At 49.1% G+C, this 19,388-nt stretch overlaps 1 protein-coding gene across 1 annotated transcript in view; it reads right to left on the reverse strand.

The window, feature by feature from the left end:
• Positions 1–19,388, reverse strand: part of RXRG (retinoid X receptor gamma) — a 43,309-nt gene that overhangs the window by 12,994 nt on the left and 10,927 nt on the right. The window contains exons 2-4 of the mRNA XM_021698429.1: positions 13,144–13,391; positions 4,377–4,521; positions 2,001–2,180 (exon numbers count right to left, since the gene is read on the reverse strand). Coding sequence (XP_021554104.1) covers positions 2,001–2,180; positions 4,377–4,521; positions 13,144–13,391 — 573 coding nt within the window. The remainder of the gene's footprint in view (positions 1–2,000; positions 2,181–4,376; positions 4,522–13,143; positions 13,392–19,388) is intronic.

A 19,388-nucleotide genomic window follows, 5' to 3' on the forward strand; every position in this document is an offset into this window, starting at 1 on the left:
CTTTTGATTCCAATATTCAGTTTAAACCACTCACCCATTCATTCAGCAATTATATATTAAATGCCTACTATGTGCTAGTCACTGGTGATACAGCGGGGTGGGGGGGAAACAGAAAAAATCCTTGCCTTGGTGGAGACAGATAGTAAACAAAATAAGTAAGTATGTTAGATACAGTGACAAACCCTGTGGAAAAGAGACCACGAAGCACCCGGGGTGCCTGATGCAATTCTAGATGCCGTAGATAAGCAAGGCTTTACCTAGAAGTTGACAATTGAGTAAAGGTCTGAAGGAAGAGTAGAAGGGAGCCATGCAGGCACCTGGGAAGTGGGCATTCCAAGCCCTCTTCACTCCAAGAGAGACAGTAAGTGCAAAACTCCTGGTGGCCCAACAGAGACCAGCAAGGCTGGACCAGACAGACACAGGACAGTCAGACCATGCACAACCTTGAATTCATAACCAGGGTTTTGCCTTTTCTCTGAGTAAGAAGGGAAGGGGCTGGAGCATTCTGGGGCAGGAAGGGTTTTACCGGAGCTACTTGTTCAAAGCCTCACTGGTTGCTCTTGGAGAGTGTAGGAAGACAAAGATGGAAGCAGGGGGAGTTCTTAGGAGCCTGTGTGGATTATTACAGAAGGTAGCAGTGGCTTATACTGGTAGCATGAAAGTCATGAGACATGGAAAGATTCTGGACATATTCTGAGGGAGGGACAGGATTTCCTCACCCACTGAATGTGGTATATGAAAGAAAGAGGAGCTCAGTGGTTTTTCATCTGAGCAACTGTAAAAAAAAAAAAAGAAAAAAAAAGGCTATTTCCTAAAATGGGGAAGACGGGAAGACTGCGTGATGAACAGGCTGGGAGGGCAGATCATCAGGAACCCAGGTTTGGGTCTGCCAACTTGAGATTTCTGTCAGATAACAGAGTGAGGGCCATCCTCATTCCAGAGCACCTCCACACCCTGGCAGGAGGGGAGGCTCCAGATGGGCTCTGATCTGGGAGGAAGAAGACCCACTCTCGGCTCATCACCTACCTGTGGGACCTTGGAAAACTCACGTCACCAATCCACATGGTTTCCTCCACTGTAGAACAATGAGTGCTATTAATTATTCTGAAGGGCCACCTCCATCCATCTCAGAATTGCTAAGAATGTCCATTTCTTCCTTCTTGGTAGCATTCTCTCCTAGGAGGGGCTCCAAGAACCTTGTCTTCATTGATCCTTTCAGTCAGCCTCCCCTCTCCCCAGAGAAAAGAAGTTCATGGAGAATGAGGAGTTTCACCTGGGGCTGACTAAATGCCTCGCTCCTATTTCCTGGAGAGAGGCAGGACTTCCTCACTCTGAAATCTAGTAAGACGGACCTTTTACGTTATGTCCTTGCTTGAGTTCACGAGTTAATCAACTGCCCAATTCGATTCATTTGTTACTTAACAGAAAGATTTTTTGATTTTCTAAATGAACAGAAAGCACTTACAGATTTTTTTTTCTCTCTATAACAACCCAGCGAAGCCACGCTGTAAACTGAAAGACATAGTGTTCTAAAAATGTAGCATGATGGTCTCTCTGAATGAGAAGGCTACGCCTGATTACGGATAAAGCCAATACTCCTCCCCCGCCCAAGACCACGGAATACACCAACCTCAGATCTGTAGCAGCCCAAGGTTATAAAAGCCCAGAGAGACGACTCAAGCCAGCAGGCGTCCCCCCACGAGAATTAGAGGCGAGGAGTCTGCGCCGCCCAGAAAGGCAGTCGAATGATCTGAATGGTCCGCTTGTGGGGTGATGCCCCGACACCAGGACACCAGCTCCTGAGACCTGCTGCCTGGCTCACGGAAGAGCCAGGGAGAGGGTCCAGTGTGCGGACCATCCCCTAAGCTCCGGGAGAGGAGACTGAGCACGGGGGAGGAAGGCGCACCACCTGCTCTCTTTGCTCTGGGGCACCCACTGCCGAGGGCAGGGTCGCACAAGCGCGATCCTCGGGAGGTCCCGAGGGCGGGCCGGGGCCTCACCTTCCCTCTTCATGCCCATCACCAGGCACTTCTGGTAGCGGCAGTATTGGCACCGATTCCTTTGGCGCTTGTCAATGAGGCAGTCTTTGTTATCGCGGCAGGTGTACACAAGGTCTTTCCTTATGGTTCTCTTGAAGAAGCCCTTGCAGCCTTCACAACTGTACACACCGTAGTGCTTTCCTGCTCACAAGAACAAAAGTGAACACTGCAGAGACCGTCCTCGGGTTTATTTGGCTCTTTCACTCACAAGCGCCCCCTTGGCTTTCCCCCGGGGGGCCCTGGCACATCACCTGGGCACCAGGACGTGCCGCAAAGAGCAGCCAGCGGAGGAGGCAGGCTTGATCACAGGGACCAAACGAAGGCAGAGTAAATATGCCCTTCCTCATGTCTCTCCCCCCCCACCCCCCGCCGCCCCGCCGCCCCCGGAATCGCCAGTTCCAGAGAGCACGATTAGAGAAGTCCTGACCCAAGATTTTGTTTACATTTATTTTATTAAGGCAACTCTTGTGTTTAGTCAAGCAAAATGTTCTGTCTCCATTCAAGACATTAGTATACATAATAAATAAAAATATTTATGCTTGCTATGTAGTATCTAGCAGGAAAAAAAAAAAGAAAAACCTCAGCTTCACTAATATTTCCCCATAATTGAGGCCCAAAGACATGGGAGCCCCATTGAGAAATATTCTCTTTCACCACAGACTAGGAACGGGAACCTGAGTTATGGATTTTCTAGATGCTCGTGCCTGTTGGAGAAATAAATTGGTATATGATCTTTAGAGCATAAAAGGACGTGCAGTCTTGTAACATAAAGATCTGATGGAAGGTGGTTTTGCTTGGTCTAGAATATCCTGTTACATGTTTCATTGTCTTTATTACGTGTTCCACACAGTTTTCAATGAGCCCAGCCACGGATGGCTAATTTGTGTCAAGACAGCCGCCACACTCACTGGACATGGGCACCAAGAATCAGTCACAGCTCCTTCTAAGCAGCCCTTCTCAAATCTACACACCAGGCAGCAGTGCTCAACTGAACTGAAGGTGGGACTTGGAAAATAGAAGGAAGCAGATCATTTGAAATATATTTACCTCTAATTCTTCAGTGTAATACGTGATGCTGTTGAGCTGTAGACCTGACATTACTTTCTACTTCAGTTATATTTAGGCTGATATAAAAGTGAATGTGAAGAAGTCCTTGAGAACTAGTCAACATACAGATTTGCATCCCAAGAGCTGACATGTCAGAGGAAGCCAGCTCCAGATAGCCTGCCTGATGAAGCCAGTCTGGGCTTAATCAGTTGACCACACCAATCCACTGAATGCATAGCAATAATAAGTATGGGATTTTATCTTGGACCTTAAAATCCTAATGCTCTCAACTCTGAAGTATTTGTCTTTGAGAAACATGGTACCTCCACGTCATTCCCATGACTCTCCCATTTTTGAGTGAACCTCCCAGCCTTTCAAACAAGCCATAGCAGAGGAAACTCTGCTTGGGTGTGGCCGGCCTTCTGTTGCTATGGCAATGGCCAAGTCCGCACAATTTGGCAACCACTTTGTGAGAGCAAGCAAACAACAGCCACATAGCGAAGTCAGTTCCAGGCACCAGGAACTTTCGATGGAGTGCATTTTGCAGTGGCTTTGGTGACAACAGGAAGATGAGGAATCCTCAGTCGACTACTATGACAGCCATAGAAAAGAACCTTCCCCATCTTCTCATTCATCAAAACAGAGATTCTCATGTCCTCAAAAGTGGTGGGATTGGGAGTGAGGGAGAGGAAGGAGAAGTCAGGAAAGAAATCATTTGGGCAAAAATAGAAGAGGATCAGAAAAGATGAAATCTGTGAAAACACACTGATTTCTACCCATGAAAACATGTTAAAAACCTAGAATGTTGTAGAAAGAAATATGCTAAAATAGTAAAGTCTTTATCTTTGTCGGGAACATTACAGATAATATTTTTAGTTTTCTTTTGTGCTTTTCTAGTTCTTTCCTACACTGGGACATTTCCTACACTGGGACAATATTTTTAGAATTATAAAAAAATATTTTTTAAAAAAAAATTAAAGAGATACTTGCTAATTACAACAGCTTCACTATCCCACATACACGGTATGCAACACAGTAACTCCAAAGACTTGTTTCTGAAATGCTTCCTATAAATCCAATCCTTAAAAATGAACTCATATTTAAAATTCATCCAGATTTCAGGCTATGAATCCAGTGACAGAAATTTACAGCCTGGGCCCCACGCTGGACCCTAAAAGGCTCTTTTTCTTCCATTGGGTACAAAGTAGCCAGGTGAGCAGGGAACAGGCACCATCTCTGGGACCCTCACTGGACGGGACCCCCGAGAGTGGCATCTGCTTCTACATGTACCTGAGGATCTGTCCCCACAGATGGCACAGATGTGTTTCACCAGAGATCCGGGGCTGGTTGATGGGTAGTTCATGCTTCCAATCCCAGGAAGCCCTGGTAAGGGCTTGATGTCCTCTGAAATGCTGACACTGTTGACCTCATTTAGCTGCAAGGGAAAACAATACAAGTAAACATGGAACCAGGGTAGACCCAACACCTGAGATGGAAAGCAATAGGAGTATCCTCGCGAAAAAAAAAAAAAAAATTCTATTTCAAGAAATAGTTTCTAAGTATGGAGTATCCAAAACTGCCTGTTGGGGGATATGAATTTAAGGGAAGGAAAAAAGTGACACAGAGGAACTAAATCATTTCTAGACACCAACACCTAAGTCAAACATCACAACACATTATCAGAATTACTATTTTACTCATGTGTTTCATTAGAGCTGGAAATCCACCCTGGACACACTTAAGACCCACTTAGGACAAGTCAGTTGTATGTTTTTAGATTTTGTAATAACGACTGTCTATTCAGCAGTGCTCCAAGAGGAGCTACGGCTCTTAGGCAAAAGACTTAGACTCCAAGAGAGCCAAGCAAAAAAATGCAAATCCATTCACTGAGTCAATCAACAGACACTCACTGAGTGCTCACCCTGCAGGCACTGTGCCAGGCTCTGGGGTACAAAGGTGAGGTCTAAAAATGCACTCTTAAGGAGTTCACAGTAAAATGGAAGAGAAGGTCATGTCAACAAGCCCACAGAGGATGCTAAACCAAATGCCCAAATCATTGCAGTAGCACCAAAGTTGGGTAGAAAGTCCCAGATCATGGTTTTGAACTTGACCGTAAGGAACGGGCCATCTTCCTGTGAAACCGGAAAATCCATACAGCCAGGGACTGTCTGCTTTGTCTTCCCCACGTCCGACGTGGTCCCGGCACGAGGTAGGGAGTTGGTGTGCCCGAATGGCTGAAGAAATGAACGTGTGCATCCCTGTCCTCAGTCCTGTCCCAAGGTCACATTGGCTTCTCACTACCACCACCTCCATGTCTCCCAGGGCTCGGGGAGATTACCGAGAAGCCGCTGCTTAGTGCTCTGTATTCATCAAAAAAATCGTCAATACATATGACTACGTCGTCCAATTAGCAGAAATTGTGAATGCCCATGGGCACAGCTCAACCTTCTAGGCACTGTGAAGGGAGACAGAAAACCTAGAAGATCTCTCTTTCCTCAAAAATGCACACTCTCATTGAAGAGTGGGGACGTGCACAAAAATTAAGAACACTTATAAGTAAACTCACAGCTGGTGCAGAGTATGCATGTGTTTAAGTGTCCAGCAGAGGCACCTGGGAACTCTCTGGGAATTTAAGAGTTTCCACTGACTTCTATAGGGTCTATGTGAATTTCGAATCATGCTGTCTCCCCAGAGTGACAGCAATTCTCAAACTAAACCAAAGGTAGGATTTGTTTCTCCATTCAAGGCCTTTGGGACAGAAGGAATGATCAATAAAGCATAAGACACAACATAGCCTGAGTTAGGTTCCTTCTAAATTTACCAGCTTTTCAATTCACTAAGCAAATATTTATTGAGCACAGGAGGTGGGCAGAGGCTCGGGTCAAGGGCAGTAAGGGATGCAGAAAAGACCAGACAGCCTGCAGCTCCTTGCTTTGAAGTCCAAGTCACCAGGAATTTTTAAAAATTAATTTGTACGAAGGATGAAAACACACATGCGATGGGAGAAGCTCTCTCTCTTCCTCGCCCACTTTTTACACAAGGCTAAGACAAGACACCTAGAACTTGTGCCCAGTATTTTGCTTTGTTTCAGTGTCGCACCATGGTCCTCAGCCCTGGATGTACACCTGGGAGCTTTAGGGGGAAAAAAAACAAAAAACAAACGGATGCCAGGGCTCCACATCCAGAAATTGAGTCAATAGGTCTGAGGGCCATTGGTACTGCTATTTCTCTAGATTTACCAGGGAATGCTAATGTGCAGCCAGGGCTAAGAATCACCAATTTGGCAGGAAAAACATCGCTTTGGAGTCCCATGGAGCTAGGACCGACTCCCAGTCTGCCCTTACCAACGAACGGCATGACTTCAAAGAAGTTACTTATCTTCATCCACCCTCAGTTTCTTGTAAAATGAGCCTAGTAAGACCTAGTATACAGAGTCACTGGGAGGATTAGATGACAGAACGCTGGAAAATCCCCACCATAGTGCCCGGCACACAGCAGTGGTTCCGTAAATTCTGGCTCTTATCATTCCAATAAAATCTGGTTAATCAAGACACGACTTTTGAGTGTTTCTTATCAGCCAGCACTCTACTCTGTTCTAGGAATTCTGCAGTAAATGAGCCCACATTCACCAAAGGGGTTAAATGATTCCATTTCTTGGCGGGGGGTGGGGGGGTCAGAAAACGAATGTTGTCATGATATTAGGTTATCGTTACTTCAGATGTGGGACATATTTAGATGTGTACTGATTTTTCAGAAATAGGTTGAGGGGGTTTCTGTTGGTGTAAATTTTAGGTGACAACTTTTCTTGAGCTCCTTGGTAAAACACATGTCACCACTTAGATCCTCCCAAAAGGGAAACATTTTAGGTCAGATGACCCCAGAGAAAGAACCCTCTGGCTGACCGAGGCTCTGTCCCTCAAATCCTCAGACCGACAAAAAAGGATATGGGCATAAGGAGGAGGCCCCCACTCCCCTTCCCCTCCCACTGCCAGGTCCCGTGGGGCCAGTTCGCCACAGGCAGCCTGGGGAGGTCACAGGAGGCAAGTACTGTTAATGCTGGTAGCAACACCCTCTGTAGAAGGCTTGCGTGGCGCTCACAACAACCCCATGAGGTCATTCTAGTTTCCAGATGAGGGAACTGGACCTTAGAGCGGTTTATTCGTGTGTTCCCTCAGAAATACTATGGCGAGGGGCGCCTGGGTGGCTCAGTTGGTTAAGCGACTGCCTTCGGCTCAGGTCATGATCCCAGGGTCCTGGGATCGAGTCCCACATCGGGCTCCCGGCTCAGCAGGAAGCCTGCTTCTCCCTCTCCCACTCCCCCTGCTTGTGTTCCTGCTCTCGCTGTCTCTGTCTCTGTCAAATAAATAAATAAAGTCTTTAAAAAAAAAAAAGAAAGAAAGAAATACTACGGCGATGCAGAAAGGAGGAAGACAGCAGCTACTGCCTCAATGCGACTGGCCATTGATGAGGTCAGAAGTCAGCGGGGATTGTTTAGGAAGGAAAGGCCCCAAACAACTGAGATTAGACTAGAAGGAAGACTACTTGAAGAAGGTGGCATCTGAGCCAGGGCTTCATAGCCTTCAAAAGTGGGTAAGACTCGGATGGGCTGGTGATGGGCTAAGGGCTCAGAGAGCAAAGGTCCCTGAGGGAAGCCCGGGGGCTCGTGTAGGGTGTGGATGGGTGGGAGGCGCCTCATAAGGAGAGTGGACTGAATCTTGAGAAGCAATTAAGAGCAGCCACTGGAGGTTTTCGGCTGAGGAATACTGCTCTGCCTCAGGGAAGGAAATGAGGCAGCCGCTCGAGGAAAACCTGGAGGGAGACACTGAGGCTGTCGATCTGCCCAGTCGCAGGTTAGGTGCCTTCCCAGGCTAACAGGCTGGAGGTAGGCCACTGGGCTCCCAGCTCATTCCTCCTTTACCACAAGACCTGTCTTGCATGGCAGGAGACGCTCAAGACCCCCTGCCCTAGTAGCTTCCTGGCCCACCCCCGTGGTGAGGAGCCCACTCTCTCCCAGGTGGGAGCCAGGAGCCCCCCTCCATCCCTTCTCCTCATGGGTCAGGGGCAGCAGCAGGATGGAGGGGCTGGGACAGAAGGGTTGATACTCCCTTCTCCATTGGCCTCTTTGCTGGCTTGGGGTTTGCGTGGGCTCCGTGCAAAGACAGATGGGATAGAAGGAAGCTGCCAGGGTGCAAACCCATTAGCTGCGTGGCCTGGAGTCCCCTTGGCCGGCTGTCTTGTTCCATTAGAAGCAGCTCTGCAGAAGTGAGCACTTTCAGAGTGGGGATTCACCAGGCGGCTGGCCACTCTCTGAGAACAGGGCGAAAACACACTTGACTGGCCTGGCTTCCATTTGCAGCCTCTCAGCCAGGGACCAAACGCTTCCTGGATGCCCTGGAGCCATCATGGAACATCAAGTCCCGCATTTCTGAGCTGCTTTCAGCCAAAATTATTCCACTAAATGCAGACATGTGGCCCGCCTGCCAGGCCTCAGGCAGGCACTCCTTTTCCAGGGAGTGGACTCTGTAGAGTGGGGCTCCTTTAATCCAGTGAGGGTCCTTGTCGTGAGCAGTAAGGAGCCTAGACCTCCCAACCGGGGAGAGAGAAGCTCCAGGTTCTGGTGGACCTGCCGCTGCCTCACCGTGTGATCTTGACCAGGTTACTGCATCAGAGACTCGGTTTCCTCGTCTACAGGCTCGATCAGTGATTCTTCCAACTCAGGGTGTGCGTGTAGCTGGGCGGTGGGAAGGGCGACCAAGAAGCCTTCGGATCTCCTGCCCCGAGTTCACCTAGACCTGTTTGTATCGGCCACGCTCATCAGCCTTCCAAACATGCTTTCTCTTGGAGAAAAGACTTTACGGCTTAACTTTTTAAAATCATTAAACAAGATGATCTTTAAGGTCTGTTCCAGCTCTAACACTTGTAACTTTTATTAAGTATTCTCTATAAAAATCTGCAAGGATAGTAATTTGGTTATCAATCACTACCTGGGCAGGAATTATCAGGGACAGAACCCAGGTCAGACAGCTGGATTCAGGAGGGGAGAAAGAGGTGGGGGCATTCCAAGGACACGCAGGGCTTGCTTCCGAGTCCAGACAACAGGCATCACACACACAACACACACACACAGTCATGAAAATGGGGTCTAGACACTTTTGTCTGAAAGCCCCACATATATCTTCCCAGTTATATATTTGGTGTTTCTGGAAATTGCTCCCTCCACTTAGATACTCCCCAGAGCAGAGACTGATTCTTACAATTTTTTTTTTTTATCTCCAGTGCCTGGTTCAATGAATGCTTATTGAAATGAACTTCTCTCGAGCCTCTCAGCAAGAGTGCACCAGAATCAACAAGCACATGGGGGTAGAGTATAAATCACCAAGGTGCGTATTGTCACCTAGGTATAATAATAATAATAATATCACTACCTTACTGCCATAGAGTGCTTAAGAAGTGATTTTTCAAATCCAGAGCTCCTTTAATATCCATAAATATCACAGTAGGGTAGCCAGGGAAAAGTGTGTTACCCCAAAATAGAGAAAAGGGAACTGAGATACATGTAAGCCTCAGTAGTTTGCAAAAGGTTACAGAGTACCCTCCGCCTCCATAGTATTGGGTTCAGTTCTCTTTACTCCTCAAGAATGAAAATCCAACAAGAGCAAAAAAGAGAGAAGCTCAAACACCAGAATGACAAGAGCAGGGAACGGGAGACAGAGCCCACTGCTCCCACACCACAGCTCCCCCTTCCCCTCACCCTGAAACTGTACTTACCCTAGACCCGGGTCACAGGAGGAGCATGTTTCCAGCACGAGTCCCCCTCTGACCCATCCTGGGCGAGGAAGACGGGATGCATAGAGACCTTCTATCCAGATGGTTCAGAGCCCAGCTCACCGCAGCTAACACCTAGGGTCCTAGATGCCCTGTGTCATCTGGTTAATTGGGCAAAATGTTTCTGCCGGGTGGTTCCAGAGCCCGAACCCACAACACTGCTCAGTGTCCGGGGCTGCTGAGCTTCCCCAGAGCTTGGCAAGCTTAATATAGCTCCCAGAGTGAAACTTGGCCTCGGCCTCTGCACACAGCCCAGTTGGCCAGGACCAAAGCTTTTCAGCTGACCTTTCAACCCCAATCCCTCTGTACAGACATATGGTCCAGGAATAGCGGCCCTGCCACTCGCACAGCTAGGAAGCTGAATTTATTGGCTAGGTTTGGCTCAATCAGACCGGAGCATGGCTGCTAAAAGCAGCCTTGAAGGATGGTGCCTTGCCCACTCCCCACCCACAAGCCCTGTCACTGTCTATCACCTCACCCTGTCTTATTGCTTCATAGATAGAACGATTGCTGTTTGAACCATCTCATTCCTTCCTTTGCTGTTCGTCCGTCTTGCCTGCGACAGGGTCACTGCCATGGAAATAAAGACTTCAGCCACCTTACTCAGTGCTTATCCCTAGAACCTAGGACAGCGGCAAGTTCCACTAGATACATAGCAGGTCCTCCTAAATAGTTAATATGAGTGAACATGAGTGCCCTTGCAAGAGTTTACTTTCAGCTCAGAACTTCAACGTTTCCTTCTGTCCCTAGCCCACGGGCTATGACCTGCCTTCCTGGAGTCCATTCACACAAAAGAACAAGGATAAACAAACCTCTTCAGGGTCTCACATTTTGAAGAGTACATGTCACCAGCCCTGCTGATTACAGTAGGTGAGAGTGGTATAAATACGTGGCCATCCCCGTGGCCGTCTGGTCCCCACTCCTTTGAGTGGTCACACACTCTCATGGAACACACATGTGGGATGTTCAGAGGTCCCTTTGTTCTGCTCCCTTCAGTTCTGCCCTCGTGCCTACCACAGCCCCCACACGCTGCCTTGCAATTTACCTGCATGATGTGCCACGCCCCCTGAGAGACTCCTTAGGAGCCCCGATTAGTCATCTTTAATCCTTGGCAGCCAGCCGAAGATCTTGGGGTCATGGACTGAGTCAGCACACACCACGGCAGCAGGTGAATGCAGCATCATGAACATAGAGTGGGGGTCAGGACGCCTGGGCTCGAACCCTGGCTCTGCTGCCAATTGGCTGTGTGCGGTGGGACATGTCACTTGAGTCCCCGAGCCCTGCTACTTTACTCCATGGGATGAGGACGATGTAGACAGTAGCGGTTCTCCGGTGGGCTTTTACCAGCTTCACAAGGGCCACAATATGGGATAGGGGAGAAATGTATACTCTGAAGATCCTACAAGTGAAATCATCAGATTACAAACTGGGGTTAAAAGGGCCGGCCCAATGTGACCCATCTGCTTGACGTGCACATGCTTCAAATCTTTATATTTGAATGCCTTCAAGGGAAGGGGGCAGCTCCCTGCAGACGCCACCAGCCCTGCTGATATATGTCCACCTCACTCATCCACCTCTGCTGCCTGCCTGGCCCCGGCTTCCACAGTCCCACACTCGATGACCGCCCCCAAGGTCTTCTCCAGATTCTCGGATCCCTCATTCGATAGATTTCTGAATCCCTTACTGGCTCTAAAGTTCTGTGACTCCACATGGCTTTGCTTTCAGACCCTGTGCACAGGAAGCCTCTTGAAAGGGATGGTCTAGGGATGGTCTCAGAAATCCTCCCTGTAGTAGGAAGAAATATTGACACAACAGGAGTCCTGGCTCTTCTCCAAAACTATAAATTCCAAGGAAACTTCAGAATCTACTAATTCTGCCTCCAGATGTGCTGACAGTTGGGGCAGGATGGTGTTGGCCTAAAAATGAGATGCCCATAAGTGAGAGAGGAGAATGTGGTAGATGGTATTACTGTTCCTAATTTTTCACAACCTTTGCATTGTGTCTCCATAATACTTCCCACTAAAACAGGCACTGCCTATTTCTCTGCCCTGCCCATGTTGGGGTGAGCCATACTGCTTGCTTAGGCTGATGGGACACTGGTGGGCATGACGCCAGCAGAGGCTTCACTGTACCCTACTGATTTGGTTTTGATTTTGCCCTCCTGCGTGACACCACGAGGAAAGTGCGCCCAGAGTAGCTGTTGCTCCTTTCGTGTGGGACTCAAGGGGCCGCCCTGCACCCAGCCTGCAGCCTCGCCCAGCTCCCCCACCATCTGAAGCAGAGCCATCCCTGCCAACACAAATTTGCGAGCGAGGGGGAAAAAATGTGTTTTTGTAGACCACGACAACTTGGGGATTGTTACACAGCATCATTACATCAAGAGCTGACCACCACAGGAAAGGAAGGTGGGCGGCCTCACTGCGACATTGCCAGGGGAAGCAAAAGGCAACCGGCCACCCGAGGGCTCCTCAGAGTGGCAGTGCAGTGTCCCCCATGCACACACCTCCTCCCTCCCCTCTGTGTGCAGCAGGCGCACCAGGAATTAGGGGAGGATCCCTTCCTGAGTTTCCATTCTTTCCCTCTATCTCAGAGACAACGGGCCATGTTCTAGATCGATCCATGTGCCACACCTGCCCATTTCCCCCCTCTGCGATAAGCTCCTGGAGAGCAGAGACTGCGTTCTGATCATTTCCGCATCGCCCTCAGCATGTAGTAGAGCAGCAGGCACTTCACTGACTTGATAAACACTCATTATAGAATCGAGAACAGAGGGGGGTCTGTCCCCAGGATGACAAACAGCCCTCAGAAACAGTGAAATCACTGCCAGGGCGGAACCACACTAAACCACAGGGGTGGCCTCTGGGCCACAGTCTCCTGGCCCATGAGGCCTGGTCGGTTCTCTGGGGCTGCCGGGCCTGCGCACACACTTAACGAACGCCCTGCAGGGGGCACGTCCCGTCAGCAGGTACACGTGAAGCACCTGCCGAGTGCTGGCTCGGCTCCAGGATCAGCCTGGGAAAACCTGTGCAAGATGGCCGGGAAGTCCCGCGAGAGAAGGGCACCTACCTGGGGAGCTGGGCGGGACGACCAGATGGAAGTCTCGCGAGAGGAAGGGCACCTACCTGGGAGCTGGGCGGGACGACCAGATGGAAGTCCCGCGAGAGAAGGGCACCTACCTGGGGAGCTGGGCGGGACGACCAGACGGAAGTCTCGCGAGAGGAAGGGCACCTACCTGGGAGCTGGGCGGGGCGACCAGATTGATTCCTGGGGGCGCTGCTAGCGCTCCCGACGGCGGGCCCATGGCAGATGTGATGACTCGATATGGAGAACCCAGGGCGTTGAGGGGGGGCCCCACTGCACTCAGAGTCCGTGGGGCACTCACGGGGGTGTCCGTGTAGCTGGGGTGGCTGTCCATTGGCTTCCCTGTGGACAGGGCTGCCGATGGGCTCATGGACGTGGAGCCGGAGTGGCCAGGGGAGCCTGTAAGGAGAAGAACATAGATGAGGGGAGACTGGGGAGGGGGGGTGACACAGGGATGGCCCCTGTGAGAACAGCGCCGCTTGTGTCCTGTACCCTGCCGCTCGTGCTCACACCCCACACTGAGCTGCTAGAAGAACAAGGGAAGAACAGACAGGGCAAGGGAAGAACAGACAGGGCGAGGGCCTGCTCTCGGACAGAACACGCATCAGTGTTTTAGTTGTCTGCTGCCCGCCTGGAACCTACCTTGGACTGGGTCACATCAACAGCTAGGGCCACAAAGGGCATAGCCCACAAGCCTTCCACCCCCACCCCCGCCCGGGGCCTAGGGGACTGGCCTGGGCCAGCCAGACAGGGAAGGGGAGTCAAGTCCAAACCCACATGAGGAGGTGAACTGAGCAGGTGCCTGAGCTGCTCCAGAACGTCCTGTCTCACACTCCTATTGCTCTGAGAGCTGGGGCAGGGCTGAGCCTGCAAGTCAGGAGAAATTCATTCACTCACATGCAGTGAACATTTACTAAGATGCAGGTACAATTCCAGGTGCTGGGGATTCGGAACCCAAGAGAACACAGTTCCGGCTGTCAGGGGTCACATTTCACCATGGCAAGGGGGGCAGGGGGCGGGCAGAGGCTCTAGTCATACCCTTGGCCGCCCGTATCTTTTGCAGCTTCGTGCCCATTAAGGTCTTTGCCCTGCCTATCTCCACAGCATGGGGTTTTATCAGAACTCAGGAAGAAGACTCAGGGTGGCTGGGCATGGCTTACTGGCCACAAAGGCCCAGGAAAGCAAGTGCAGACAGGCCTGCCCAGGCCGTTCCTACCTGCAGGCACAGGAGCTGTGGTCACAAGTGTCCACGGAACAGGCCCTGGGCACATGATCGTCTGGTACCATTTCTCCTGGGTAAGTTAACTCCAGGTTCCCTTATGGTGAGCTGCAGCTCAAGATGACAGAGAGGGGCGCCTGGGTGGCTCAGTTGGTTAAGCAATTGCCTTCGGCTCAGGTCATGATTCTGGAGTCCTGAGATCGAGTCCCATATCGGGCTCCCTGCTCAGCGGGGGGTCTGCTTCTCCCTCTGACCCTTCCCCTCTCATGCTCTCTGTCTCCCATTCTCTCTCTCAGATAAATAAATAAAATCTTTAAAAAAAAAAAAAGATGACAGAGAAGGAGGGTGTCCCACTGTCCTCTCAGGAGCCCATCATGGAACATTCTCTCCAGAAGAGAGAAGCTATAAACCTCAGGATCCGTAGCAGCAAAGCAGAGACTAGAAAAGCAACAGGGCAGCCTACCCTGAATCACAGCGCTGCTTCCCCGCGTGGTTCCCTGTTCATTCAAGGAGCAGCTCTTGAGTACCTGCTACATGCGCGGTGTTGTCCAAACCCTTGGGAGACCTCAGGGGTCACTAAGTGTAGTGTTAGGAGCAGGATACAGGGAGGGATGTGCTCCCTTCGAATGCTGGGGAGGGGCAACAGCACGTCAGAAGTGTAACTGTGGAGCTATTCTTTTTTTATTACTGAGATAATAATGGACACGCAACATTATATTAGTTTCGGTGTGCAACATAATGATTCGTTATTTGTATATATCGCAAAATGATCACCACAAATAAGACTAGTTAACATCCGTCACCATGCACAATTAGAAATTTCTTTTCTTGTAATGAGAACTTTTAAGATCCACTCCCAGCAAATACAAGACAGTGTTTTTAACTATGGTCACCATGCTATAATTACATTCCCAGGACTTATTTATTTTATGACTACAAGTTTGTACCTTTTGACTCCCTTCACACATTTCTCCCACCCCGATCCCTGCCTCTGGCAACCACCAATCTGTTCTCTGGATCTATGAGCTGAAGGTGGTGGTATTATTATTATTATTATTATTATTATTATTATACTCCACATAAGTGAGATCACACACTATTTTTCTTTCCCCGTCTGACTTAGTTCACTTAGCACAATCCCCCAAGGTCCATCGTGTTGTCACAAATGACAAGATTTCATTCTTTCTTATGGCAGAATAACATTCCATCTCATACATATCCGTTAGCCATCCATTAATGGACACTTAGTTGCTTGCACAGCTTGGCTATTGTAAATAATGCTGCAGTGAACATGAGGGTGCATATATTTTTTTGAGTTAGTGTTTTCTAACTAGTATTTTCTCTGTGCAACTACTCTTTTTTTAAAAGATTTATTTATGGGGTGCTGGGTGGCTCAGTCGGTTAACGGTCTGCCTTCAGCTCAGGTCATGATCCCGGGGTCCTGGGATTAAGTCCCACGTCAGGCTCCCTGCTCAGTGGGGAGTCTGCTTCTCTCTCTCTCCCGCTGCCCCTCCCCCCACTCATGCTCTCTCTCGCTCACGCACTCTCTCTCTCAAAATAAATTTGAGAGAGAGAGAATGTGGCAAGGGGAGGAGCAAATGGGGAGAGAGAATCTAAGCAGACTCCTGCTGAGCATGGCTCATGACCTGAGCCAAAATCAGGAGTCAGACACTTAACCGACTGAGCCACCCAGGTGCCCTCTCTATGCAACTACTCTTAAACATAAATATTCCACTAGAAAAATGTCAACCTAGAGTTTCTCTTGAGCTTCTGCTAACATGGTTAAGGTCTCCCCATGGAGAGAAAAGTCACTGCCACGGTCAAGGAAAGTCTGACCCTCCATCATTCTAGCCAGGGAGTTTCCATCCATCAGGGACAATGGTCTTACAAACAGATAAATCCCGTCACCTGTTCTAAGTAGCACAACTGAAGATGCACCACATTCTGTGGGTCTGCACAGGAGTGCCCAAGGGGTCACATGGGCAGCTCAGACTCTTATCCTGTGTCCTGAACAGCATTAGGCAAATTCCATACATCAACTCATTTCATCCTGACAGTAAGCCTGTGAGGATCACTTTAGCTTTTTACAGATGAGAAAACTTATGCTCAGCTTCACCCCCATGCTGCTCCCTGTTCTGGGATGATTTGCTCTCCCCTCCATTTCTAGCAAGTTCATATTCATCCTTCAAGGTCTAACTCAAGTGTCACCTCCTCCAGGAAGCCTTCCCTGGTGTTCCTGGTCTGGTTTGATGCCCTTTTCCATTTTCTAACAACAGCCTGTGCTTTACTCATATCTTAGCACTTATTATACTGTGTCGCCATATTTATTTATTTCCCTGTCTTTTCCATTAAACTGGGAGAGGGAGACAAGCGTCGGTTTTTGCTTCCCCACCCCCAGCAGGGTCCCTGGTGCTGCCCGGGTGTTCAGTGACAGAGGTTAGATTCCAACTGTCAATGTGAAGCCCACACTCTCCCCTGTGTGTGCTGTCAAGGACAGCGAGGATGATTTGGAGAGCCATCACCTCACAAAGTACAAGATGACTCAATTATGAAGGGATCTCAAGCTGAAAGTTTATCTGAAGGAGAGAGAAAAGGGCAGCTTCCAAGAACACGAGCCAGAAAAACCAAAAATCTTCCCAGATGGCCACTGATTGGAAAGAACAATTTTAGACTCTTCTGAGGCCCTGGAAGGCTGTGACATTTAAAGAGGCCAATGTATATCTTGAGCCTGTTCCTAAGATAACATGTGACAGGTGAGCTGGGAGCCAGCCCACCCTAATGGGCGAGGAGCTGTGCTCTCCCCGCTGGGATGGCCCCACAGCCCGGCCACCTGAAGGAAATCTCTGTGCCCTTCCGGTTTCAGCTCTCCAGAGACAAACCAAAGGACCCCGCTACACTCCTTTTTATTCTGCTTTACGTGGATCTCAGAGAGCCCCTGTCTTTCCCTTCTGTACCCCGACAGCAGGCCCAGAGCGTGGGACAGACAGGGACGAGACGTCACTTCGCACATTCATCAACCCCAGAGTTCCCAAGGTGTGGAGCCTGTAACACAGTGCTAAGGGACATTTTAGGTGGTATTTTAAGTGGCAAACTTTAAATATATATATTAATAGTTCTGTAATTATTTTTACTGTTTCCTTCTATTTATAGCAAGTGACAGCTTCTATTTTTGCATAAGATTATCTTTCTAAAAATAGCTATTTAAGTTTTCAAAAAGAGAGTAGGGGAGCCTAGGTGGCTCCGTCGGTTGAGCGTCTGACTCTTGGTTTCGGCTCAAGTCATGATCTCCAGGTTATGAGATGGAGCCCTGCATTGAGCTCCATGCTCAGGGAACTCTGCTTGAGATTCTCTCTCTCCCTCTCCTTCTGCCCCTCCCTCTGCTCACACTCTCACTCTCTCTCTAAATAGATGAATCTTAAAAAAAAAAAAAAAAGAGTAAAGTGACCTAGGACAAAGTCTAAGTACAAGGATACTCCATATGCAGAACACATGGGAATAACGTGTAAAGGGATGATGTGTAGGAGAAACACTGACCTGCACAAAAACATAGGAACGTGGGCTTTGGGGAACTCACAAGTTGTTCCAAGAATAAAATAAGATAATGTGAGGGTGACTGAAATGAAAAGTACGCTGTTTTTATTATTATTATTATTAATAATAATAATAATGAGGACAATCAGAATATGCCTTGGCTGCTCAGTGAGGAGCATGATATGGCTGAGACAGACTGAAACAGAGTTAAAGCTTGGTTTGCAATGGCCTTAAAATATGGTTTGCTTCTGCTGAGTCAGTGATCCAGAAGAGGTGGGCTACTTTATAACCATATTTACAAAAATAATAATAAAATTCAAAAAGATATATCTTACAGGATTGCAGTTTGGTCCTGTGCCTCTCCCATGACCCAGTGGTTCTTAGACATGAATGCTTTGCTTTTAGAAAAGGTGAGAAGCCGTGCCTTAAGGACAGACGTGTTTATCCATGGGAAATTAACCCGTCCTGGACACCTGAGCTGAGCTGTCCATGGCGCTTTCATCGGCCTCCCTCCCTCTCTCCTCTTTTTCTCAAGCCACATGGGAACCACAGACAGGACCAAAAGCCACCACACATTTTCCAGAAACCCGGCTTCTAGCCCAGATCCAAAGTCAAGGTTTCCTCTAATGCTTCCTTCCCTCTTGTCCCTTCGTCCCCATCCTCCCTGGCCCCCCCACCCCAGCAGCCTTGCTCTCTCCCTGACCCTACCCCCTCTTAATCCTCTTTAGCCACCTGGAGCCAGCCTGTGCCCGCTGCCAGACACCTGGGAAACGCACAAACCCTCTACTCCGCGGAGTTGATGCTCTTTGCTCAGGCAATGATTTGTTTAAATAAAAACTAACTCATTTGATGGGAAAGGGCTAGCGGGCTTTCTCAGGAGCTTCTTCAATTCTCTTCTGGCAACATACTTAAGGAAAGTCATATTTCTGGGCCTCATTCTGCCCAGGGGTCTCCAAGACCCCTCCCACTGCTGCTTCATGAACACAGAGTAGGATACAGCCCAGGGGCATCTCAAAGAACAGTGCAGGTCACAGCCATCTGGCACGGTCTGAGTCTGGACCACTTTCCGAGGGGCCCCCTGTCATCGGCAACTGGAGCGTGGTAGACCTTCGGGCTCTTTGGGATTCCAAACTGCAGTTTGCGATGCTGAGCGTCACCAGCAATCAAAGCTATTTGGGAATCTGCAGGGCGCATACACTATCATGATTCCTAAAGTCTGCGTGTGCCTCCTGGCGCTGGGGCGTCCTAGCAGAATACAAGACACTGAAGCCACAAAGTCTTAGGTTGGATTCGAGGCTCCGCCTCCTTCCAGTCACATAAACTTGAGCAAGGAACTTGACGCCTCTGAACTGCAGTTCTGCACCCAAAGTGGAGACACACACACTTACAGTGGACTGCTGATGAGAGCACCTGAGAGCAGAGGCCCCGCGGTAGCAACTGCACTAAATGACTATCCTGTAAACGTTGTGAAGGAGGGACTGTGTCTGGCTTGAATGCCATTGTAAAAGATCATGGACATCAAGGGCTGAGCCCAAGCCAGGCCATTAGTAAATGCTCTATTAAGGATAGTCATTGCCATACACTGTTACAGGCATCCCAGTTGGTGATAATATTGAGTCTTCTTTTTTTTTTTTTTTTTTAAGATT

Source organism: Neomonachus schauinslandi, chromosome 6 (assembly GCF_002201575.2).
Source record: "Neomonachus schauinslandi chromosome 6, ASM220157v2, whole genome shotgun sequence".
Taxonomy (NCBI): Eukaryota; Metazoa; Chordata; class Mammalia; order Carnivora; family Phocidae; genus Neomonachus; species Neomonachus schauinslandi.